The 27,977-nt window shown below is 32.8% G+C and overlaps 1 protein-coding gene and 1 pseudogene across 1 annotated transcript; both read left to right on the forward strand.

Annotated features, from left to right (window-relative positions):
• Window positions 1-5,610: 5,610 nt before the first annotated feature.
• LOC120278568 (putative glycine-rich cell wall structural protein 1) lies at window positions 5,611-6,538 on the forward strand. Its single transcript, XM_039285321.1, has one exon. It carries the CDS (start codon window positions 5,751-5,753, stop codon window positions 6,342-6,344), a length of 594 nt encoding a protein of 197 aa, XP_039141255.1. The 5' UTR covers window positions 5,611-5,750; the 3' UTR covers window positions 6,345-6,538.
• Window positions 6,539-18,453: 11,915 nt separating this feature from the next.
• On the forward strand, window positions 18,454-19,031 carry LOC120273326 (annotated as a pseudogene).
• Window positions 19,032-27,977: the final 8,946 nt, after the last annotated feature.

The following is a 27,977-nucleotide window of genomic DNA, read 5'->3' on the forward strand; positions in this document are numbered from 1 at the left end:
AGTAAGTACCCACTAAAAATATAAGGATCATTTACAAAAGTCATAATTTATTAAAATAAAAAATTGGAAATCAAACTTAGTTCAAATAAACATAGATGTCAAATACTGAGCATATAGGTCCCCCAAATAACTATTGCCAAAATAAAATAACATAATTCATATATTTACCTTCGGTGACCTGAGACAAAATTATCAGAGGTCATATTATTGCCCTTGGTGACCCGAGCCAAAATTATCAAAGGCCGTTATTCTTCATGGACAGAAAGCGATGGGAAACTATAATTTCTATATCAAAATACATGTTCAAAAAACAATAAACTATCAAAATTCAGATTGAGCAAAATAAAAGTAATTTGGTAGGCAAAAGTTTTAGCAGTCGCATGATCTTATTTTATCATATCAAAATAAACCAGTTATTTGAATCCAAACATGAATAGATAATAATAAAAAATAATATAATAGTTAATCAGAAAGTAAACAAAATATTTGAAATTCAAAAATTAAGTAATCTGAACTTAAATAAATTATCTAAAAATTCAGAAATTAATTAATCCTAATTTAACTAATATTTAAATCTTTCATATAATTCTAATCCAAAATAAAATATCATTAACTCATATTTTCAAATAATTTAAAACAATTCTGAAAATAATAATAAATAAATAATTCAAAATAAAAATAAAAAAATCAGTATCTTTCTCAAAAAATTCTGAAGTTCAGAAAACTATCGAGTATATACATATAATAGTATTTATATGTGGGATACGTACATGATTAACGTCCAAAAACTCGGAATCCCAAATCGAACAAGTTTCCTTAGAATACCCTATATTTGAGAGTAAATTACTAAATTCCAAAGATATTTAAAATCTTTTTAACACAAGCAAGAAAATTGAAAGAAGTGCTAAGCCAACCTAACTTCTAAAGCTTGCAACAATATCAGAAGATCGTACATAGCACTGGATTCTCAACCACCTAACTAGAGTGACCAATTCTCCCTACTTGAACTATTATAGGTTCTAAACATTAACAAAGGAACTCACTTTAATAGAAACATATATATAAAGATTAACAAAAGCATGATTCAAGTAGGACTCAAGCCATTGAGAACTGAATCTAGCATAACTTTTTCTATACTTTCTCAAATCACAAAATTCAATATTTTGAGAAGCGTAGACACCTACAAATATAACAGATCCAAACTTCATATGGTTTAGAGCACTAATCAAAGAAAGACATTTATTTGAATGTCCAGTTGTTCCTGCAGACTTATAATTCTGACATATCTCTTTAAAACACTCATATCTCTCAATATATAACTCCAAATTCAATGATATTTTACTGACCATTAGATAACTTAATAATAAACAACTTTTATATTTCCACCTTAGACAATTCAATTTCTATAACCATCAAAACTACTCGCCAATCTTGATGTTCTGCACAGACATCCCATCCGAGAGAGTTTATGAATAAAATCATATTTCATAAAATACAGGCGTATAAATTCTGAAAATTTTCAAGTATCTAGAAACATCAGCCTATATAACTTTTGTATTTCCCTCTTCTCCAAATTCCACTTATAAGACCATGAAATTATCTAACAAAATGTCTTGCTTTCTATAGAAATATCATTTGGGTACTAGTATAGTAATATGGCTATAACTCAATCATTACAGTGGAAAAAATTATGAAATTTCTCAAATCCATAGATAATGCTGACTTCTACAATTTTACTATGTAATTCTACATCTAATTCAAAATCTAAAGTCATTAAAAAAGATAAAAAATGCTTCAAGGTCTGCACAAAAGTCTTATCCAAGGCCACTGAATTTAAGGGCTATAGCTTACAGGATACACATCCAAAAAATCTGAAAATTTTCAATAAGCTAGCTAAGATTATGCTCTAAAAATTCCATATTTTGATCTCCTCTAAATTTGGTCTCTAGATATCCAAAAATTAAAAAGGCATCTCTGCTATGCTAACAACAAAATCTCTAAATCTTATCCTCAAATAAATCAAATTACCGATAACTTATAGGCAAGATTTGAATTTGGAAATAGATAACTCATTAGGTTTACATACAGTGGTGATTAACATGATTACTCCTATAGCAACATACTCATTGAGACAATACAACAACACACAGCATTAACAAAGAGTGCAACAACCTAGTTGAACAATTGGCGACGAGAAGATCTCTTCGACTTCGCCGCTAGCACCACCACATACAAAGCAAGAAGGCATGGTTTGGTCTTAAGTTTTTTTCACAATATCGGGTGATTGTGAGTGGTGGGATAAAATCATATAGCAAGATTTGTTAACCGCTATGAATAAGGGTAAGGATTTTTCCCTTTTTTTAAACATAGAGAATATAATAAAGTTAATAAATAATATAATAATATTATTATTAGTTATAAAGGGGTGGGGTCCATAGAAACTCAACCCTAGTCTACCTAGTTCTTCCATCCCTTTTATTCTTTAGTCTTATTTAGTAGTTAACTCTTTCATCACCCCATTCGGTTTGACTAGACATTAGAGGATTAATTAGTAATAGAAGTCCAATCCCTGTGGTTCGACAAACCTACCCCCTCGTGGGGTACCACTCTATTATTGGAAACAATCTGTGCACTTGAGGAGAGTTCATCAATGGTTTATGACCTTGATGAGTATATTTTTTATTTGAATGTCCGTGCTAATGAATTTGTATTTATTTTGTTAATTTTAAAAAATCTAGTCCATCTTCATTGTTAAAAAAAGCAAAAGAAAATAAAATTCCACGGTTACATTGCGGTATACATGGGTGGCTAAGAAAGGTGGCAATCTATGTCCTTTTTTAGTTGTCTTATGGCCAAAAGTCTAAGCTTAATATGGCTCATTGGTCACTGAATTGGTGTGCATATTAATTAGGTAGTAATGGGGATTGGTGGGCATGTTAATTAGGTAGTAAAGAAGTGACATGAACTAATTACTTGACTTGAATTGTAACCATGAGTGTAGAGAAAAACACTCCTTTAATTAAACATCAGGTGAAACATCAAAAAAGATGTCATGCCATTTTATTCGTCCCCTAAAGTATGAGGAGGGATTTATGAAATAGGGATACCACATCAGCTGGTATATCCCCATCCAATTAAAATTTGTCACATCATTTTTTTATTTTTTAAATTTAACCATTGAAAATAAGTCATTTCCCTCTTGTTCGTCTATTCATCTCCTCCCTTTTTAGAAACACTGATTCTCCATCCCCTTAGATAGATCACTTCAATTTGACTATCAAGCTTGTAAAAATCTCATGTACTTTTCTATCTTTTTATTTCAATATTATATTCGTATATTATATCAACTTTTTATATCTTATATTGGAAAATCCCAATCTCACCAATTTTTATCTTATTTTTAGGAAGATAACAAGTCATAAGATATGGAGAAAGTCTATTGAAGAACACACTGATGAGAGGCATTAGAGAGATGAATGGTACCTGAGAGACGGATGACGGCCTATGTGAAGAACAAACTGAAAAATACCAACATTAGGTTTGAAGCTCTAATTAAGAAGCTAGCGAATAACTTGTCAGTCGGCGAGGGGCGTCGGAAATGCAGACAACACAACGATTTGAGGCACCGGGGAGTGATTTGAGGATTTAGTGTTTCTCTTGCTTCTAGATCATTTAATTGGGTGAGGATAAAGTTATGATAAAATAAAATAAAATAAAATAGATGGTCTGATTTTGATTAAAAAAAATTTAAAATTTTAAAAATAAATAAGTGATATGATAATTTTGATTAGATGGGGATACCAGTTGATGTGGTATCCCCATTTCATAGAATCCCTCCTCAGCTGTTATATATGTATTAACATTGTGTTTGGATTCAAAATTAGAAGGAAAAGTAAGGGGAGAGAAGGGGAAGGAAAGTAAGGGAAAGGAAAGTAAGTGTTCAACACTTGTTTGGATAGACAAATTTTATAGAGGTAAAGGAAAGGAGGATTTTCTAATAACCTTTGTTTGGTTAAGGAAGGGAAAGGAAAAGGAAATGACATACAATAATATGATTTACCAATTATACCCTTATTATTGAATAAAAATTACTTTTTCTATTTAAACACATGCATTATAAATATCTCAAATAAATTCACACTTTAAGCATATTTTTTTAATAAATATTAAATTATTATAATTATCATTATTATTTTGATTTTGATTTATACTTTAATTTTTTTTCTTAAATACCATCATTTATTTTTCTTTGGAAGTATATCATAAATTATTTAAAATTTTCTTTTTCTCAAGTACCATCATTTATTTTTTCATTGGAAGTATATTATACATTATTTAAAGACCAATTCATCCTACAACTCTATTGAATCATCACAAGATCACTTTATCATATTGTTAGTAAACCTATTCTAATAATTTAATTCATAGCATAATAATAATTTTGAATTAAATAATTATTAATTTTTTTCTCACTCAAAGAAAATTTTAATTTTTTTTGTACTTAGAATAAATTTTGGATAGCAAAGAATTCTATTGAAACAAATTCTTCTTAGGATAAATTGACAAATAAAAAACACAACATAAGCAAAAAAATAAACAAATAAGCAAACAAAAAAGAAATACATAAAAACAAGGATCTGCGATGGGTGTCATGTGAATATTTGATTAAAATAAAATTATATTGAAAAAAGTGAAAGAAGAAACTTATGAAGTGGCGTTATGCAAACTAATTTAAAAAGTTAAGGATATTAAGGTTTTTTAAAAAATTTTAAAATTTTTAGGAGGTTCTCCTTCCCTCGGCACCTCAAATAGGGGCCAGAAAAAATGGGGTTTCAGAGTGTTTCGGAGTTAGAGTTAACCCTTCCTTTTTTTTCGTAAAATTAAAAATATCTATCCAAACGAGGGAATGACTCACTATAACCCTCAAAAACCCTCGCTTTACTTTATTTTGCTTCGCCGGCCCTCAATCCAAACATAACATAAGGAAAAAAGAGAAAATGAGGATACCATTCTTATGAATGAGAATAATATCATAATTGTAAAAAAGAGAAAAATTAAAGCTTTTATTTGTCTTGTGGAGAATAAAGTAGAGTTGTTTTTTTTTCTAAAATCATCATTGATATATTGTTGGTTGTTGCATGCTCATTCAAATTTATCGAATAATTAAATTAATTATCAAAGTATTTATTGATATTTTCAAAGCATAATTGCAAATATGTCATCAGAAGTGTATGGTTATATATACATATATCTAATAATTATTTAATTTTCATGCATATTCTAAAAAAATCAATATTTACTGATATAACTTATACTCAATAATCAACTTTAACAGTTTTTTCTCAAAAATAAAACCCTTCATGAGGATAAGCAAGACAATTAACAATTAATTTGTTTATAAATAAGTTTGGATTTTAGGAAGAAATATATCACAAAGACAAAGAGCCTTTTTATAAAGTTGATTTGATATAGACTAAAGCTAGTGAAAATTAAATAAATAAATAAATTAAAGGAAAAAAAGCTTATAAGACGTGAAGAATCGTCCAAAGGAAAGAAAATGGTACTAACGCGTTCTCATAAGTCCTCATTTCACACATAGAAAAGGAAGGTGATGAGAACCCAAATTAACTCTAAACTGTGAATAAGCCAAAGTCTCATGCAAACAAACCCTATAAATACCCTTCCATCCACTCTACAACTCCACATCCCTTGCTTCTACTTCTACTCTTACTACTACTAGTATAGCCACAATGGCTAAAAACACAAAGCTTGTGGTTCTTGGCTTCATACTTCTCCTAGCCATAGGTCTATCCTCTGCAGCGAGGACCTTGAGTGAGGGTTACACGTCCGGTGGAGGTGGAGGTGGAGGAGGTGAAGGTGGAGGAGGAGGTGGAGGTGAAGGTGGTGGTGGATCTGGCTATGGATCTGGGTCTGGATATGGGTCTGGGGGTGGTGAAGGTGGAGGAGGATATGGGAAAGGAGGTGGTGGTGGAGGTGGAGGTGGACAAGGTGGTGGCGGTGGATCAGGATCAGGCTCAGGATCTGGATATGGGTCTGGATCAGGATCCGGATATGGATCCGGTGGTGGGGGTGGTAAAGGTGGTGGTGGTGGTGGTGGTTCTGGTGGAGGTGGTGGTGGTGGTTCTGGCGGAGGACATGGTGGTGGAAGTGGATATGGGTCTGGGTCTGGTTATGGACAAGGAGGTGGAGGAGGGCATGGAGGTGGAGGTGGAGGTGGAGGAGGACATGGTGGTGGAGGTGGTGGAGGAAGAGGATCTGGTTCAGGATCTGGGTATGGTGAGGGTGGGGGATATGGGAGTGGAGGTGGACATGGACATCTTTAGAGAAAGCATGAGTAGATCCATCACTTCATGGATGAGAAAAAGCACTAGGATGAACAGCTCCATGGATTGATAAGTTAAGCAGTAGTGCATGGTTTGTGTGATATATATATATCATCATAAGATCAAAGTATCATCATGTAGCATGAGATTATGTTTATGTAATATAAGAAATAAAACTACTGCTTTTAGTTATATATGCTTGCTTTTCATGGAGTTTTACTTTTTCCCCCCTTGATGCATGCTGCAGTACAGATTTACATATTGAACTCAACCACATAAAATGGTGGTAGAATGGAAATGAATGAAAGAAATAATTAAATTTCCCAAACAATTGTGATATGTTGAAATATGAAGCTTATATCTATAAATATTAAATCTCCCAAACAATTATGATATGATGAAATATAAAGCTTATATCTTTAAAAGTTCAAAAAATCAGATTTTGAATTAAGGGCTTGATTAATTACAAAAGTTAAAAAGTATGTTTAAAATGAATTATATATATATATATATACACACGAAGGATGAAATAAATAATTTAGTTTCTAATTTATCTCCCCATTCTAATCTCTCGTAAAGTCAATATTATAAAAAAAAAAAAGTGCTAATTTATTTAAAAAATTATAAAGTATAACATAATTTTTCGAATTTCACTTTTTATTTTTTTATGTTTTGGTTAAATCAATTTCAGTTGAATTAACCTCAAGTATGTAAATGGATTCACAAGGTTATGATCAAGCAACCAATTACCATTAAAATTTTAAACAATATAATATTAATTAAAATAATATAAACTACTCTCTGTTCCTATTTATCTGTCACAAATCCATGTTCTTTTTTATCTGTCATTTTCTAACATCAAGAAGTATTTTTTTTTTTCAAAAATACCCTTAACATTCTATTGAGTCTATTCAATTCTTTTCTTAGAATTAAATATGAAAGAGAAATGCGAAGATATAAATTTGGGGTAATTTTTGAAATGTAACTAATTTTTTATAAAATTTTGTCAAATAACTAAGATTCTTAGTATGTGAGATTCGGTTAACCACGATAGATAAAAAGTAACGGAGGAAGTAAATTATAAACTTTACTGTCTTACCAATGGAGAATTCTTATAATTAACCCTTAGAAACTCATATTTATACCAAAGTGGCTTTCCACATACACACATATATAATTATTTTAAATCATTTTTAACAAATACATAGTTGAAAAAGGTACAAAATTGATTAGAAAGATATAATTATTTTTTTTTATTGTATGTCATGAAAATGTAAAACATATATTTTGAACGAACTAAACTAAATATGGAAATCTTATAGATTGATTAATTGTTTTCAAACATAATCACCTACTGCAAGTCACAGTACAGACAATCCTAGTTATCTATTATTATAGATATGAAATGTTATATCCAGTTAATTTTGACTTTGGATTTAATCTATCGCCATACATAACTACTTGTGGACTACAAGTAGTAGTATAGATCACCCTTATACTCTTTTGCTGAATGAGTGATGTAATGCGTCCTTATTTTAGTGTGGAAAATTTGGGATCCAATGGCCAATATGTGTTTGGAAAATTTTCTTATTTTCTTTTCTTTTAAAAAAACCTACGCATAGTTTTCCTTTTTAGAATAGAGGGGGAAAAAGAAAGAAGAAAAGGACACTGTACACCCTCATTTGATAGAAAAAATTTTGTATATTTGTGAAACGTCTAGGTTTAATAACTTTAATTAAAATGAATTCATGAGGTCTTGATCATGCAACCAACCACTTAAATTTTAATAAAATTTATCTAAACACATGCTCATGACATATTTAGAAGTTATGTTTCAATCCTTTTAAAATGTAAAAGAAGTTAACATTAGTTTTCTTTTATTTTCTTTTTCTTATTTATGAATCAAGCTTATGATCCTGGGGAAATTTTTCCTTTTTTAACTACTTTTTATTAAATTAAATGATCAAATTAAGGTTGATGTTTATTTATAAGTTATCTTTCAACCCTCTTAAGAAAAGAAGACTCCAACATTATTTTTTTCCTTATTTATGAAGCGAACTTATAATTTTTGGGATTTTTTTTTTTCTTTTTCAACTGTTTCTTATTAAATTAAATGATCAGAGTTTAATGTTTTGGAGAGGATATGAATAAATATCATGAGTAAAAGGGTAAGTAAAAAAATCCGTATTCAATAATCCGATCCGGTATCTGATTTTTTTTATCCCAATGTTTTGGGTACCCGATCTGAGAAAAAGAGTCGGGCATCCGATCCGAATTTTTTAGATGAAAATCGGGTCGATCCTGATCGGGAGAAATTAAAAATTAGGTATCAAAATCCAATCCGGTTTTTACTATTTAGCATATTCTTATAAATAGATGTAAAATAATATTAACTTTTATATGTTCTAAAAAGTCAAAAAGAAAAGAAAAAAAATCCAAATCCCTCATCTAAATTATTTAAGAGTTATATATTTATATATATTAATAAATTTAAATTTTTTACAAAGGCTAAAAGTAAAAAAAATATCCAATGCCTAATCTAATAACTTAAACAGTTATATAGTTATATATATACATTAATAAATTTCAATTCTACATGGGTTCTCTCTCTAGCCACCCGTGGTCATTATTAATGCTTCAAAAGTTATTTGAATTTTTGTTTTTTGTCTAATGACTAAAATTGATAAAATTCTTTATTATTTTTTGTTATGATGTTTGTTGTGTGGAAAATAATATAAAAATGTAATGCTCTTCATAAGTTATAAGTTTTTCATATTTGTTTTTGATGTAATTTTGTTATATAAAACAAGTCCATAGAGTAGATAAAACTTAAATTCGGATCCGGATATCCAATATCCGATTCGGTTTAAACCGGGTACCCGATTTTTGGTACCCGGTTTAAACCGGGTCGAATACGGATCGAGTTTTTGCCGATCCGAAAAACTGGGTACCCGATCCGGTTTTAAAAACTAGATCAGGTACCCGGTTTTACTCACCCCTAATCATGAGTTGTTAGTTATAGGCTAGATTATGTCATGTTGGGTACTTTTGCAAAGCATATATCATTTATTTATTTTATTAAATAATAAAACATAAATAATACAAAATATAAGCCTTACCAACTTAATACCGTAGAATTCGTTTAATCCTCATAAGCTAAGATTGCTTGATTATGGAGAAGTGGCTTTCCACTCGCACATGCATTCCTATAATTGCTTTATTTTATTTTCAAAAAATTCATGGAAATTGAAAAACCACATGAAATTGGCTAAGAAGATAAAATTTCTAGTTTAATTCTAGAGTAATTTTGTTTATCTTATGAAAATATAAAATATGTAATTTGTTTTGATCAAATTAATATAGAAATGATATAAACTACTCAAGTGTTCCAAAATTAGTTACACACTGCTCGTCATATATAATGCAGACAACCCTTGCAATCCATTATCATATATATGAAATATTATATATATCAAGTCAGTTTTGGCTTTTGAGATGATCAATAACTGTAACTGTTTGTTAAATACAAGCGGTAATGTAGACGAACTTTATTCTCCTTTGTTGGATGAGTTGATGTATTCTCGTTCTGTAGTTGAAATTTTGGGGGCCACTCTCTTGAGGCGGGCCTCGCCAATATGTGCAAGGGAATTTCAAAAAGCCCATGTATGGGTTTTTATTTTAAAATGGAGGAGAAAAAAAAAAGACTTAGGTGGGTGTTAAAAACCACTTGAGTTTGATGCAATGGGTGAGGTTCAATTCTTGGTAAAATATAAAATTCAAGTTTGTATTTTATTTATTAGTCTTATGACTAGTTACTGGAATTAGCAAGGACATCAGATAGCAACCTAGCGGCTTAAATTAACTTGATAAAAGATGCCACTCTTGAGACCAGGTCAAGTCGAATTCAATGCATGGACAAATGCGTGCAATCACACAGGGCCAGAACCTGAGGAGCCTGCAACCTATCTAGAATAGATAAATATAATAGATTAACAGAAAACATATAGTATAGGCTTTAAGGATACAACATAACTCAATAGTATATGAATGTCTAAAATACAAGATATATGGTCTAGAACTAACAAATTAATGCAACAACTCAAATACTACAAAGAAAACATCATTTTCATTTACTGAAAGCCTAGTAAGCATCCACCGATTTATTACTTTTTGATATGAAAAAAATTTAAAACCACTCTATCAGCTTGACAACCTAATAAGTAATTAATATAAAAAGAGTTGAAATCAATTGTTCAAATATTACAAACCAAACGTCATTTATTAGAAACTTAAATAAAATACAGAGTGAAGAAATCTATCAGAGTTATACTTCCATAATCGTTTTCCTTTTATACTAAATAGAGAATAGTACTAGACTTTAGAAATGTAATTTTTAAACAAATATATCGAATTTCTAAATTAATAATATAATTCTCCAAATTTATTACTGATATCAAAAGTTATTTATCTACCATCGGTGATTCGAGACAGAATTTCCAAAGTAATTTGTTTATTCTGGGTGATCTGAAACTAAATAGCAGAAGTTGTTATTATTTCATTGACTGATTGATGTGAAACTTCAGTTTTATTTTTCAAAAATGTCGACATGGTCAATATTTGACCCCCATTAATAAGGATGAGCTGTCATTTATTAGAAACTTAAATAAAGTACAGAGTGAAGAAATCTATCAGAGTTATACTTCCATAATCGTTTTCCTTTTATACTAAATAGAGAATAGTACTAGACTTTAGAAATGTAATTTTTAAACAAATATATCGAATTTCTAAATTAATAATATAATTCTCCAAATTTATTACTGATATCAAAAGTTATTTATCTACCATCGGTGACTCGAGACAGAATTTCCAAAGCAATTTATTTATTCTCGGTGATCTGAAACTAAATAGCAGAAGTTGTTATTATTTCATTGACTGATTGATGTGAAACTTCAGTTTTATTTTTCAAAAATGTCGACATGGTCAATATTTGACCCCCATTAATAAGGATGAGCATAACTCATTTGGAGATCAATAATAATCATGACTAGATAACTTTGCAAGCGAAATTCAAAAATATACAAATGCTCAAAATTTCATGTCAAAATTTAAAACAACAATAATACTAGATTAATCACATCACAAAATTTATAAATCAAATATTTCCTTCAAGCATAAAAGCAGATGTTTCCATCATCCCACTTTTGAGAGAATTCAAAACCATGAGTTTTAAAATGGACAAATAAAAAAATTGATAATAATAATAATAATGAAATAAATAAATAAATAAATAAATAGATACATAAAAAAATCTAACAAAAATAATTTAAATAATAATAAATCAAATAATGATTATTAGATTATAGATGACTGAATGATAGAATTAAATGAATTAATTTTAATTTTTGATGTCTTAAAAATTTATGCAAAATAAATAAATACATAAGTAAAGCTGGAATTTATAATATTTAAAAAAATACATTAAAATGCGATGGATTATTTACCTGTTACTCGCCTAACATGGAACACAAGTCCAACGTCAAAATCAAACTTCCACAAAAATCCTATTTACCAAATACCAAAATATTAAACTTCTCTTCTAGGCTACTACATGGCCTTAAGTACTATTATACGCAAGTTGTTACTGCAATAAGGCAACTTACAACCACCTAATGAAATAATAAAAAGCTTACTCACATCACCTGTACCTCTAGAACCCACAGAAAGATCAGACAGCCTATGTTGGACCCACAAGGAATAATAAAAAGGCTCCCAAACATGGAAATGATAATTAAAGGACTAAGCAACATTCTATGATGATGCTGGTTGTGATCAATAATATGGACACAAATGTATGTACCCCAATCACGTAATATAATATGCGTAAATGCAGAATGTCAGTCTATAGGGAAAAAAGTGAATACTAGTAATAACTCTAGATCCGAAAAATAGCCAGGATAGTGAAGTGTTTGTGTGTGAACAATAGTAAAAGAAAATAAGAAAATATGGGAAATAGTAAGAGAAAAATTAAGGAAGAAAGTAATGTCCGGGCATAGCATCCCTCTATGGTTATTAAGTATAGGACAATGGTCGTCTAAACATGCAATCCTTATTGAACCTAGAGGTTTTCAGAATTATATTAAACCATGATTTCTCAGGCGCAGAGTAACTGAATAGGTGCATAGCTTATACAGACATCCACACAATCGCATTACAATCTATGAAACCTCAATGTAAGCTAATGACAATCCTTTAAGTAAGTAATCTCCCCCTAAGAGAGAAAGATTACCCCTAATCTGAATACAGAGCATAAATGCAATTTCTCATAAAATCTACTCCACATGATTGCAAAGAGTGCGGAGATTATCAACAACTCACTAGAGAGAATTGAGAGAGACAAAGTCTCCAAAGTATCCTATACCTAGGCTTACTCACAATTCCCTCTAATTACGACATGTCTATGCTAGGTGGGTATTTTTACTCGTCATGTAGTACATCAAACATGATAGCTAGGGCTTTCGTCTCGTTAGCAACCAAATATTCAAACATGCAATTGGATTAGAATATATATGATTGCAAATAAGAAATCAATTAAAGCATCAAAGATCCAACAACCAAAGTCAAAGAAATAAACCCTAGAGTTTAACTATGCCCAAGCATCTACAAATTAGCCCTCTATTAAAGGAGGGAAAGCATTCAAAATACAAAGAATAAGGAAGACATGAGATCCATGAAAAACCCCCCTTTTCAATCCCTAGGATGAAGAGTCGCCGAAGAAGATTCCACGCACGCTGCCAAGATGAGCTTGATGACTACTATCTTAAATCCTCTTGAATGAAGGGCGCAATCCCTCTCCAAATTGCCTTTAGAATGTTGGAGATTCGGTACTTTTCTTTCTCAACCTCGCCTTCGAGAGTCAACCCCAAAAGAATAGAAAGATAGAACAGAGAATGCCCTAGAAATCCTCATAAGTTATATTTATACCCAACTGCTTACGAGCTGCTTACGGGTGTAAGGACTAGGCCGTAAGGGAGTTGGGGAAGATTGTTACGAGCCTTACGGGATGACTTACCGTCGTAAGCCCCATTTGTAAGTCCTTCTGATTTTGTTATGGTCCAGCTTACAGCCATAAATGCTGGACTGTAAGCCTCACTGTTCTACTTCTTGTGACTGCATTTACGGCTATATGTTGTGGTCGTAAGCTCCTCAGGATAGTCTTTACAGGCATCTTTACGAGCGTAAGCCTTGCCCATAAGGTTCTCTGACTTAGCTCTGAATCCTCCTTACGGATATAAGCATGCTCGTAAGGATGACCATAAGCTGCCCGTAAGCCACCTAGTTAGCCTTGTCCTTAATACAATGATGCTGAGAGAGCTCCAAACTCATCGTTTTGGGTCTAGATTGCTTCCTTTGGCTCTCCGTTGTCTTTAAACACTGCCCTAAGCCTACCATTGCAAAACACACAATATTTAGCATCAAATTCCATATTAGGGTTTTAATACATGCAAATTGAGTGTACAAATTGATATAAAATATATGAGCATTGTACACTCATCAATCAACAAGTTAGTAAGCCATAAAGGCACCCAAATTATGGCTTACAATTGGATTTTCCACAACACATGTCTCTAATATCTATGATGGCTTGAAGTCCATTTTGAAAGTATCTTATAGCAACATGGCACTTAATTTGAGCATGGAAGAAAATAATTAAAGGCTGAAATAGAAAAATGGCCCATAGTTGGCTTTGAAGAAAGCAATGCATACTCAACAAGTCAAGGTACCAATCAACACTAGTGAGCAACTCAAAAACTGACAATTAGCAATAAAGACATGAATTGAATACTCCAACATACAAGCAAGACAAGGAATTAATAATTAAGATTTAAACATATAAGCATGGACAACAATGCTAGAGAACAACCAAGAAAAACATTCAAACATAAAGAACTTAGTTGGAGGGATGAAGAGGGATGATAGGAAAACTCTAAAACTAACGACTCTGGGAAACCATAAAGGTCTAAGGAGTTCAAAAGCACAACACCTTGACAACTAAAGCAATGGAAGAAAGAGGCTTAATGCTTCCTTTGAAGGTAGGCTCAAGTGTAAAGATGGCAACAATCTCCAGAAAAACAAGCTCATGAAAGTGAAAAAGCAAGAGAGTTATTTACGTATCCAAGGATCTCATATCATGCATTCACAGTTAGGGCAGGGTCCAAGAAAAATTCAATAAGAATAATTGGTATATACATATTAATAGAAATGAAAAGTATTCATGATAAATATGTTTTATATGAAATAATAAAATGAGTGATGTGAATTAAAAGTTTATAACCATGTGAGTATGGAAGAGCACTTGTTTATCAAATCATATGATACATTGATAAAAATATGAAGCTATTCTATTCTTGAGATAAAAGTATATATATATACATACATACATATATATATATTTATATATTTGATGGAAGAGCACTTGTTTATCACATCATATGATATATTGATAAAAATGTGAAGCTATTCTATTCATGAGGTAAAAGTATATATATATATATATTTGAGAAAAGTGGATAAACCACATTTTATTAAAGAAAGAGTATAGGGAAAACTGGGAGGATTACAACATGAAGAACTAGGGGAGGAGAAGAAACTAGACGGTCACCAGAAGTATACCAGCCCTACAGACAGACAGGGAATGAAAGACAAAAAAAGTAGACAAAGGGAGCAGAGTTGGACTGCTGGAGCTCAGAAGATTTCTATCCTGATAAATATCACATCATATTGCCATTAAATGGGTGGTTCATCAGGGCTGCTGTTTGGAAGGGATTGGATTCTTGCGAAAGTGAGGCTCTTTTGGATCTTTGGAACAACCTCTTCCAAAGAGATCTTGATTTGGTCTAAGGCTGTAAGAATCTAGGAAAGAAGCAGTTGGTTAATTTTGCAAATTAAAGGGGGAAAAAGTAAAGCCATGAAATTAAAAACGTGATTGTTGCGTTCAAGCTAGATGACCTAGAATATGGCAAGGATAAGGAGGTTTCCCAATGGCTTGGGCTAAGATTTCCCATGAGTACCCAATCGGACCAAGATACAGGAAAGGTGTTGAAAGGTATTGCAGCATTGAAAATTGTCCTATAATGTTCCCATATACATGCAAAAACCGAGCAGGTAATGAGGAGGTAATCCACCCTTTCTAGTGCTGAGTGACAGAGAACACAAGTAATGGTGGGTATCCTATTGCATCTACGCTTGGTGAGGTTATCCAACATAAGGATCTTATTATGTAGCGCTATCCAGAAGAGTAGTTTGATTTCGAGGGGGCATTATCCGGTCGATAATGATCTACTTTTCGAACATCGGAGTCCTCTATTGTTCAAGAAGGCGTAGAAGGATTTTATCAAAAACCCCTTGTGGTCCCATCGGCAAATCTTTTTGTCTCGTTTTGATGTTAGGGAAGGGGTATATGATGGAGTATCGGTGCTAGGTTCTTGCTCTCAAGTGCTGAAAATCTTTGTAGAAGGGCGACAATAGAGATAAGTAGTTCCTGCCAATGTGTAAAGAGACCCGGCCACCTATCCTTAAGGGGCATGCTTTCATACCATCTATCCATCTAGAATGAAGTGCTCCTGCAAACGTTGATGGGGGAGTCAATGTTTGCAAGAAAAACTGGTTTGCAATTAAGGATGCCTTTCCAAAAGAAAAAAGTTCTTCTTGGAGTAGCATATATGAAGGAGGTTGATGGTTCCCCCTGAGCGAGTATAGTTGAAAGCGATAACTTTAGACCAATAAGCTGATTCATGACTTGAAACTTTCTACCACCATTTTCCCAGAAGGGCATGATTGAAATCTTGCAGGTTTAGGACACCCCACCCCCCTTGTTTTTGATTTTTCATATTTGAGCCCAAGCCACTAGACGACATTTGGGTTTACTAAGATCACGTTCGCTCTAAAGGAAATCTCACCGAACACCATCAATTTTTCTTCTCACCCATTTTAGCAGTTTGAATACTTTCATCCAATATGAAGGGATAGATGAGAGAACAGAATTAACCAGGGTGAGATGACCGCCTAGAGATAAGAACTGGGCTTTCCAAGATGCCAACCAAGCATTTACTGTCTGTGTGAGAAGGAGCCAGCCTTGGCGTCTTGAGTTTGTCTTGAGATTGGCACTCCTAAGTAGGTCATTGGGAGCAGGCCAGTCACACAATTGAGAGTGCACGACTTTGCTTCAGTCAGTGTCTTCCTCTACGTGGTTGAGTATAGGAAGCTTTTAAGAAAGTTTACAGTAAGTCTTGAGAGACCTTGGAAGAGCAGCAAAATAAGTTTTAAGATTCTTAGGTCTTCAATCCCTCTAGTAGTGATGGGGAGCATGTCATGATCTGCGTATTGTAAGTGGCACATTCTCCCGAGATGGCCCAGTGGGACCCCCATTAAGACTCTAACCGTAATTGCATGGTTGTACATTGAGCTAAGAACATCTGCTACTAAGACAAATAACTAAGGGGAAAAGGATCTCTCTGTCTTGGACCATGCTTGTACCTAATATATCCTGTTAGAAGTCCATTGATGAGGATGTTTGCTTTGGAGGTCTCAAGGATGTTACGGATCCAAGAGATCCATCGCCTCCAGAAATCCCTAGCTTGAAGAATATCCAAAAGAAAATCCCAGTCCACCATATTGAAAGCTTTTGCAAAGTCAACTTTAAGAATGTATCCCTCTAAGTTCCATTACTAAATATTGAAGATCAATTCTTCCGCCATCATGATGTTATCAGTAAAAGTATATGCTGCCATTTTTACAAAAAGAACAAAGAAAAAAAATATTGAAGAAAAATAAAAACAAACATAAAAATTTGATGTGATTAGTAAGATTACATGTTGAAAGAGAACAAATTATAAGTTTGTGATTTGATGTTACTAGAATGTAATTTATGGGAAGTAACGTTGATTATAATTAGATTTTAAGATAGATTAATTAATTAGATAATTAATTTTAATGAAAAGATTCTGTTTAAGGAAAATGTTTATGTTGATTTTTTGAAGGAAGAGATCGATATATGATGAACATCTTCGGTCTCATGAGTTCATGAACTCATGTATGCATCTGAAAGGGCTTTCTTTGGATCAAAGGTTTGTTTTTTTGAGTGCATGAATGAGTTTTTTACGCAGAAACACCCAAATGTAAATTAGGCAAATGGTGCAAGCGAGCAATACCGTGAATATACAGTGGTTAGAAGAGATAGTATTATATAAATTATTAATATGCACATGTGTATAAAGAGAACATCAGGCTACAAGATATACGAGATAGAATTGTGTAAGGCAACGATATACCAAAGGGGATTAACATAGCAATATATGATCTATCAACATTTTTCATACTCAAAAGTGGTTAGACTAAATTTGTAACTAAAAAATAACTATTGAATAGGTCAATGGTATGACGCAAGAGTGCTAAAGGAAAGGACAAGAATTCGAATCCTTCCCCCAGCAATACTATTTTTGCACTGTTTATATTTCTACACTCGGGTTTAATATTGTTCATCAGTACTGTTTACAAGATAGGGTGTGGATGCTTTGTAGGAGAAACAATGGTTTCTCCCCTCCAAGATTGCAGGTTTGGGGGATTTTTTTAGGAGGTTTGTAAATCACCGTAACAGTTGCGCCTCCGTACCTCCATTTTCTTTGACAATTTCTTATTAATAGAGAGGCTTGTCGCCTATTTGTAAAAAATAAAATAAAGAAAAATATTGTAACTAAATCTTTATAAGAAGATAGTTCTCAATTGAACTTGATATATATATATATATATAATGCAGCATTGCACCGAGGCCGGATGGCTACGTTTAGGTGGTATGACGGTGGCATGAAAGAAACTATTTCTTTATTTTATTTATAATTTAAATCTTTTTAAACATCCTTTTGAAAAACTTTGAGAAATTGATTGATGATAAGAAAGCAAATTTTATAAGATTTGAGAAATCCCGTCAAAAGAAACCGTGTCTCCATGAGTCTTGATTTCACACAAAGGAAGTAGTTAATAAGTTCCATGTAAACAAACCCTATAAAATGGCTCCCATCTCCACTCCACAACTCCACATCCCTTGCTTCTACTGGTCCTACTACTACTCAAGCTGCAATGGCTGTAAGCACAAAGCTTGTGGTTCTTGGTTTCATTCTTCTCCTTGCAATAGGTTTGTCCTCGGCCACGAGGACCTTGAGTGAGGGTTACACTTCCGGTAGAGGTGGAGTAGGTGAAGTTGGAGGTGGAGGTAGAGGTGGTGGAGAAGGTGGTTGATCTGGGTCTGGAGGTGGTGGAGGATATGGGAAAGGAGGCGGTGGTGGAGGTGGTGGTGGGATAGATGGTGGTGGAGGAGGATATCGGAAGGGAGGTGGAGGTGAACTTGGTGGTGGCAGTGGACTAGGTGGTGGTGGATCAGGATCTGGAGGCGGAGGTGGACTAGGTGGTGGCGGTGGTAGAAGTGGTGGTGGATCAGGATCTGGAGGTGGAGGTGGACTAGGTGGTGGTGGTAGAAGTGGCGGTGGACTAGGTGGTGGTGGTGGATCAGGATCCAGACATGGATCAGGTGGTGGAAGTGGTGGTGGTTCTGGTGGAGGACATGGTTATGGGAGTGGGTCTGGTGAAGGAGGTGGAGGTGGCGGTGGAGGTGGAGGTGGCGGTGGTGGTGGATAGGCCATCCTTAGAGGAAGGATGAGCAAATCCATGGATGAGGAAAAGCACTAGGATGAGCAGCTCCATGGACATTGAGATGTTGAGCAGTAGTGGTTGTGTGATATTATTGTTGTAAGGGTGTGATCATGTAATAGTATGATAAATAAAACTACTGCTTTTATACTTGCTTTTATAGATTGATACTTTTCTCCTCACAAACGTTTCACTTATTTACCTACTTAACGTGCATGAAATGGTAGTAAATTTTGTTATATATGGAAATGGATAGAAGAAATCATTGACTCTTCCAAACAATTGTGAAATGATGAAATATAAATCTTATATCTGTAAAGACTTAAAATATAGCATTTTTGATAAATTGCTCGAAATCCCACCACTAGAATAATATTAATAAATTAATAAATTTGATTTTGTTTATAATATTATTTCCATTTTTTATAATTTTTTTCTTAAGTTTTATTGCGTGCCATCGAAGATTATATCAACATTCAACGATACAACTTGTGCACAATGCTCTGGCTGGGCAAGAATTGAGTTGATGAAAGTATTATGGGATATAAAAATGATAGTTTTTGCTTGATAATATAAATATAGATATGAAAGTTTAAAGATTTTAATGTACGTTTACTTTATTTAAGTTCTTATTTATTTTTAATTTCATTACAAGTTGATAATTATTTTATTGAACTAATAAGTTTTATATTTTTATATTTATTTCTCAGCTCAATAATCCCTTGACTACTCTATATTGTTAATTTAATGGGAATTTAGATCTCTTTCATGCATGGATTATTGAAGCTCTACTGCCTACACAAGGGTATTCCTATTTCCTTCTAACGTCTCTTTGAATTGTATAATCTTTCCTTTTTTTCCCGTAATTTTAATCACATTAAAGCATATACTAGACATGATTGAAAGTATGACTAGGCCATTGGATGGGAAGCTCATGATGCGGGTTCTATTTTCACAAGTCTTATGTCTCTCTAGTTGCCGAGAAGAAGAGAATGGGTGCAGAAAAGAGTGGGTTACCGAGGAAGATGAAGAAACTCTCTGATCTATTGCCATCATCAGAAAAGTAAGATGAGCATCTCCTAAATCAAGAAGGATTTTGGATGTGTTATAACTACTAGCTTTGACTATGGTCTGGTGTTCAGTTTTTTATTTTTAAATAATGATGAGAGTTTGAGGGAATTTTGGGTTTCTTCAAGTTAATTTTATGAATATTGATGAGTGTATAATGTTCATGTATTTCATATCAATTTGTACACTCAATTGGCATGTATTAAAACCAAATTATGGAATTCAATTCTAAATATAGTGTGTTGTACATTAACATGCTTAGGCCAGTACTTAAAGACAAGAGAGAGTCAAAAGAAACATTTCAGACCTTAAATTATGAAGTTGGAGCTCTCTCAACATCATCAGAATAAGGACAAGGCAAACTGGGTAGCTTACGGGCAGCTTACAGTCATCCTTATCCCCGTAAGTCAATTTCAGAAGACCTTGTGGGCATGCTTATGCCCGTAAGGGGGATTTGGAGCCAATTCAAAAGACCTTACAAGCAAGTATTATGCCGTAAGCACCATCCAGAGGAGCTTATGATCACAGCATACGCCTGTAAGGGTGGTCATAAGGAATAGAACAGTGAAGCTTACTGTCCAGCACTTATGGCCGTAAGCTAGACTGCAACACAAATAGAAGATCTTACGGACGGGGCTTAAGACCACAAGCGTTCCCATAAGGCTCGCGACCATCTTCTCCAACTCCCTTATAGCCGAGCCCTTACACCCATAAGCAGTCGGGTATAAATATAACTTATGAGGATTTTTACAGCATCTTCTATTCTATTTTTCTATTTTTTGGAGGGGATTCTTGGAGACAAGGTTGAGGAAGAAAAGAGACGAATCTCCAACACTTAAGGAGTGATTTTGAGGGGGATTTGGATCTACTTTCAAGAGGATTGAAGATTGCAGCCGTCAACTCATCTTGACGGCGTGCGTGGAAACTTCTTCGGCGATTCTTCATCCTAGGGATTGAAAAGGGGGTTTTCCATAGCTTTCATGTTTTTCTCCATTATTTGTATCTTGAATGCTTGCCCCCCCATTAATGGATGGGTAATTTGTAGATGTTTGGGCATAGTTGAATTCTATGGTTTATTTTCTTGACTTTGTTGTTAGATCTTTGATGCTTAATTGATTTCTTATTTGCAATCATATCTATTTGAGGCTAATTGTATCATTGAGTGCTAGATTGCTAACGTGGCGAAAGCCCTAGCAATCATACTTGGTTTTGCTACATGACGAGAAGAAATTCCCACCTAGTATAGATTTACTGTAATTCGAGAGAATAGTGCGTACGCCTTTGGTTAGGGTATCTAGGAGACTTTGTCTCCCACAATCCTTCCTAGTGTATTGATGATAATTTCCGTGCTTTTTGCAATCATGTGGAGCAGATTTTAGGAGAAATCACATTTCTATCTGTATTGAGATTAGGGGTAATCTCTTTCTTTGGGTAGAGATTATCTACTTAAGTGATTATTATTAGTCCACAATAAGGTTTTATAGAGTGTTAATGCAATTGTGTGGATGTGTGTATCAGCTCTGCACCTATTCAGTTTCACTTCGCCTGAGAAATTAGGGTTTATTATATTTCTGGAAACCTTTCAGTTCAAATAGGATTGCATGTTTAGACATCCATTGTCCTATGCCTCATAACCCTCGTGGGATGCTTTGCCCAAATATCGCTTTCTTCATTGATTTCTCTCCTATTGCATCCCATAATTTCTTGTGTTAATTTGCTTTTATTCACACACACATCACTTGATCGTTTAGGCTATTTTTCGGGTCTAGACTCATTACTAGTATTAACCTTCTTCCCTGTGGACCGAAACTCTGCACTTAAGCATACTTTATTACGTGATTGGCATGTACACTTGTGTCTCTATCAAATGTTTTGATTAGTTTGGTATTATTGATGATTTTGTTAGTTTTATGAGCAAAATCTAATGACAAGGTTTTTGTACTTATTTTTTATTTGTTATCTCATGAGATTCTCTCTGTGTAATTGGAAGATTTGTTTTTGTGTTTTGCTTTTATTTTATTTTTTATCCTATAATCTGTTATTTGATTCTCTATTTGCAATTGTAAGATTTGCAATGAAATTTATAGGGGCAAAAATCTTATTCCTCTCCTTAATTTTGATTTGTGTGGTGTGATACTAACTTTCTCATTTTTTTTTATTTGATGATCTATTTGATCTTTTCTTTCATCTTCTTTTATAATTACCACTCCAACTATATGTAAAAAAATAATAATAAATGAAATTAATGAATGAGAATTTAATTCTTGTCAAAAAAATATGAAAAACTTCTTGAAAAGGAAATCCATTCCTACTCCTATTTCAAGTTTAATCCTTTTTTATTTTTTTGGTTGAAATTACAAGTTTATCTTCATTTTTTAGAAAACTTTAAAATTTCTTGCATTTTTTTTAAAATTTTGATTGTGGTAAGGAAAATTCAAAATTTTATGAATTTTTTATTATAAATCATGCTCTTTTGTGTTAAGAAAAACTAATTCTCTTTTAACAACTTGCATAAAATTTTGTTGTTTTTTAAAGTTATCAATATAAAAAAGGTGTCCTAATATGAAAGATAAATGGAATTTAAAAATTATCAAATTACTTTTTGGTTGTGTTTCGTAATAATTAAAAACAAATATCCAAATTTGGAGAGGGTAGACATGAATAAACAAATAAATAGATAAAAGGTTTTACTTGCAATGGCAAAACACATATCACATGTGCTTATCCTCAATTACTCACATATTAATTTTTTTTTATTAATCTTAATATCATTTCTCAAATAAATTAAAATATAAAAAATCACCAATTGAACCCTCTTGAAATAATAGCATATTGATACTGATTCTCAGTAACAACAAAGCTTTTCATCTTTTTTAATTGCCACTTCACAACATGTTTCAAATTTTTTCTTTAACACTTCAAACATGACTCAAGTGGTAGAGGCTTATGAACAAATCAATTATCATGAATAATTTTTATTTTCCTCGGTAATATAGAGTAATAGATTGCGTATTTATTTTACTTTATGTATGTTGTAATTGTCTAATACATGAAAGTTGAGTAGTGACATTGAGATATTCATGAAATTTTCCTTGTCTTACCCCCCAAAATAGGAACCGATTTCATCATTTTTAGTGGGATTGTATGAGGGTTTTGATTTTTTTTTTTTGTGGTGTTTGTGGTAGCTTGCGGTGTTTGTGATCATGAAATCTGGGAGTTTTTCTCTCTCCGGCGAAATCGACCATAGTGAGATCCACTGATTTTTTTTTCTTTTGTGGTGCTTGTGGTAGCTTAGAGGACTTTCTCAATCTTGAGGTGAAGAGGAAGGAAGAGGACTCATGGTTCCCTTGCCGCATCTCTCTAAGGTCCTGTGCTACTCTTTAAATCATCACTCTTTGAAAAACTTGAGATTGATGCCATGTTTCACTTTGATTTCTTCTTTCTTTATTCATCTGATGGTTTCAAGCATGAGTTGGAGTTCATCTCTGCTATTTTATGCTTGATTTACAATTAAATTACAAAATAAGAGGATGTTCAAAGCATTGAGCGCTCTGGTTGATTGATTGGTTCCTTGGTATTGGTTAAATCGTCAGATTGCTATAATTCCCCTTATAATTGTGAACCCTAACCAAGAATATATTAGGATACTACCTTTTGTGTGTATATTATTTTATGTTGAAAATCTTGAATATATTAGGATGTTGCCTTTATTTGAACTTCATGAAGTAAGAATGAATAAAATCAAAATAGATTTGATAAGTCCAGTGAGCTTCCATTTCTCCATTTCTTGTATTCTTTTATATATGTGTTCACAAAAGTAGAAGTCTATATTGAATTTGTTACATGTTAGGCCATGTAGATTCAAACTGTATATAGCTATATTGTAATATAGCTGAGTGTAGTCTAATTATTTTTTATATATTAGAGTTTTTGTTCCCTTATAAATTGATGCCATGGTTTGGAGATTCTCATTAAAGACTTGGAGTTAGACTGCAAAAATATTGATGAATAAACACAAATAATTTTGAAGGCATCTCATGCTTGAAGTTCTGCTAGGTTTCTGTCTACCTTACAAAGTTTTAGATCCACTTATGGCATACTCTTCATCATTTTCTTCTAAACAGTTAGTTTTGGTATCATTTGAAGGGACATTACATCACTGCAGGCATATAATATTATTTTTCCTTTTGTTTCTTTGTTAATTTATTTTTGGAATTTTGTGCTCCCGCCAGAGCTCATGGTGGGCAGTATATTGTGTATATATATATACAAGTATACACTTGATGTAAATGGTAATTGAATGGTATAATTAGGAAAGGCAAATTCATCTATGTTACTTTGCATTTGAATTACACAAGTTTTCACGATGCTATAAGTTTTTCCTTTTAATCCACCTTATAATTCTGATGTAGGCGCTCTAATTGCCTATATATATATCTATATATATATGAAAATGGGAGTTTATTCACAAAGGGTATTGAAAGAGATATACATGAATAAGAGTTTTGATCAGTAAAACAAGTATACTCGCTTTAATTATGGATTTGACTTATATATTTGTGTATGTCTGCTTTATTTTTGTTGACTTTTGGATGCATTCCTAATGTCCGTGGTTGTCTCACACAAACATGTCACTATTATGTTTGGAAACATGGAATCGAGTAATAAGAACAATAAATGAGATTTGATGTGCAGGGTTGCTCACCAAGTTTAATCACTATATGGATCTTTGTGATCGTTTGTTATCATTTTGGTGTTACTTCTTTTGCTTTGAATGTAACAGTGTTGTTCTCGAAGTTACATTTTAAATACCAATTTTAGATTTTATTATATGAAATAGTATGTATCATATATATATAATAAATTTTATTTTATAATTTATTGCAGTAAATAGGCTGTGACAAAGGAGTGGGGATACAGGTCAGCATGGACGATTTTTCTTTTATCATGGCACAAGTGGTAGAGACACAGCTTAGCATTGATACTTTTGGTATTTGAGATGGTTACTTAGTTTTTGGAATGATTGTAGACAAATGGTTATATTGAACATTTTATTCTTGGATTCAATGTTTGCGCAGATTAATATTTGAAATGGATATCTTTGAATTCAATATTATGCCATTAACAATGAATTATTGAGCATACGATTTTTATATCGGAGGAAAATTTAAAACCACGCCTATGATTTGACTGAAAACATTGACCGTATAACAATTGGAAGTTAAAACCATGATAAAAGATAAAGTCACTACAAAATTGACAAATCACAGACAAAGCGCACAACTTCTCTGAGAAAATTATCATAGATAAAGTATAATGGAACAAGACAAATTTACTATTCTCAATGGACTTTTCGTAACTAAATTTCATAGAGAAATAAGAAATAGTACCACAATTGCTGACCTATTTGTGGCCATCAATCTTTTCCTCTATGATAGAATTTAGTCACAAGTTTCTTTTGCAATTTCTCTACGAAAATAGCAGGAAGAAAGGGTTCTCGCGATGCCTACATGTAAAATAGGAAATACGTGAGCTAACATCACACTACGCTAGGCAATTACTCTCAACGTTTGGCTCTCACAATTTTTCATAAAGAATAATATTTACCCATGTTAGTGATATATTTCCATGCATGAATGTCTTTGCATCGTAGAAATTATCGAAATGTAGTGAATGTGGATCCTCCACACTCACAACTTCTGTTTGCTTGGAGTGTCGAAAATGCCAACCACTTACTTTTTGGGATTGTTCGCGAGATCAGTTTGTGCTAGAATAATCTTCTAAAACTCTCTTGGTGCTTGGCCCTCATTTTCCACTTAGCTTACCTTTAAAAGCGGGGATTGGCTTATAGTTGAAATTAATAATCCTTGGGCTGGTGATGCTTTGTTTGCCAAAGCTTTGATCGCCACTATTGTGTGGATACTCCGGAGGAAAGGAATTAGCAATCTTGTGTTTAAACTTTGGAATCCAAGTTTGTTTTCATTCTTTTACAAAGCTTAGGCGCAATGCACAAGATTTTCCTCAAATGTGAAAAGTGTTGGTGGGTATCCTTCGCTTTTTTTTTTTTTATCTCCTTCATGACATTAACATAGATGCTTCTTGGAAATCATGGAATTAACAGAAGCCTTTTGTTAGTGCAAGTGCCGCGGGTCCTTATAAGTAATAAAATATACCCTAATGGGTCGGGGTGAGTCGAATCCATAGGGATGAGTATGGCTTTTGATACTTATAAAATTCTAATGTCTAAGCCCATTTCGAAGTTTGACGAGAATCTAGTTTAAAACAATTAGAAATGCGGAAGAGAAAAGAAAAAGCGACATGATAGTGCCCAGTTATTCCTCATAAATATATTGAGCTAGGTAATGATTATATGTAAGCCTCTCGATTGTTGGTGACCACCTATGGAGGTTTTGATAATGTGCAACCTCATCAAGGCTCAAAGATGGACTCAACCGACTGCCAATTTTCTACATTGAGGAAATGTGCACGTGCTTAAGCTTTAAAAAGAATGAAACCAAAACTTGGATTTCAAAGTTTAAACACAAGATTACACCTTTCCTCCAAGTATACGCAATAGTGGCGATCAAAGCTTTGGCAAAGCATCACCAGCCAAGGGTGTTTCAACTATATTGATCCCCAGTTTTAAAGGTGTTTATGAATAGGGTCAAGACCAAGAGAGTTTAGAAGATTATTCTAGCACAAAATTAGTCTCAGAACAATCCCAAAGTAGTGGTTAGCATTTTCAGACTCCTTAGAAACAGAATTCAGGGTGTGAGGATCCACATTCACTACAAAATTTGGCTATTCTACTGATAACATTCATACGACATATTTGGTAAATATTATTCTTTATGAGAAAAAAATTGTAGAAATAGTACAGAGAACACACATGGGTAACGTGTTAAACTACGTTTCCCTATTTCTCATAGCCCAGGAAACTTGGTTCTTCTCTACGCTATTATTTTCGTAGAAATGTAAAAAGAAATTTGTGACTGGTAAAAATCATGGGGAAAAAGATTATTGGCTGGAGGTGTAGGCAATGGTTTCATATTCTATAAGGGGTTGAAAAGTCCATTGAAATAAATAAAATTTGTCTTGTTCCATTGCTATCCTATGATAATTTTTTACTAGAGAGTTGTCGACTTTGTCTTAGTTGTCAATTTTGTGATGACTTATCTTTTTTGTCATGGTTTAGCTTCAATTATTTTTACAGTCATGTTTAGCAAATCTTGAGCATCAGTTTGCAATTTTCACTCCATTATAAAAAAATCTTTACTAATAATTCGACACAATATAAATATTGAACCAAGATATCATTTGAATATTAATCTACCAAACATTGAATCCCAAGAATAAAATGTTCAATATAACCGTTTGTCTACAATCATTCGAAACTAGTAACCCATTCAAATACAAAAGTATCAATGCTAAGTTGTGTCTCTACCGCCTTGTACCATAAAAAGAAATCATCCATGCAATTTATCCTCCTTTGTCAAACCTATTAACTGCCAATGGTATAAAAATAAAATTATTATATATATACATTGTACTATTTCATAAAAAATAATAAAATCTTAAAATTGTATTTAAGGAATTAACTCAGAACAACACTTTTGTTATCCAAACAAAAAGTAAATACCAAAGATAATAAACCTGGAAAAAATTACAGCACATCCATATAGTGGTACAAAACTTGCGTGACATATAAATAAATCTCATTTATTATTCTTGTTACTCAGTTCCATGTTTCAAACATAATAGTGACATGTTTGTGTGAGCAACCCTGGACATTAAGGATCATCCAAAGTCAACAAAAATAAACAGATACACAAATATAAGCAAATCCAAAAAATAATTAAACTGATC

The sequence above is a fragment of the Dioscorea cayenensis genome, chromosome 2 (genome assembly GCF_009730915.1).
Source record: "Dioscorea cayenensis subsp. rotundata cultivar TDr96_F1 chromosome 2, TDr96_F1_v2_PseudoChromosome.rev07_lg8_w22 25.fasta, whole genome shotgun sequence".
NCBI classification, from domain to species: Eukaryota; Viridiplantae; Streptophyta; class Magnoliopsida; order Dioscoreales; family Dioscoreaceae; genus Dioscorea; species Dioscorea cayenensis.

What these genes read in the sequence shown, in the direction of transcription:
- LOC120278568 (XM_039285321.1), top strand. Translation starts at nt 5,751, where the DNA reads ATGGCTAAAAACACAAAGCTTGTGGTTCTTGGCTTCATACTTCTCCTA.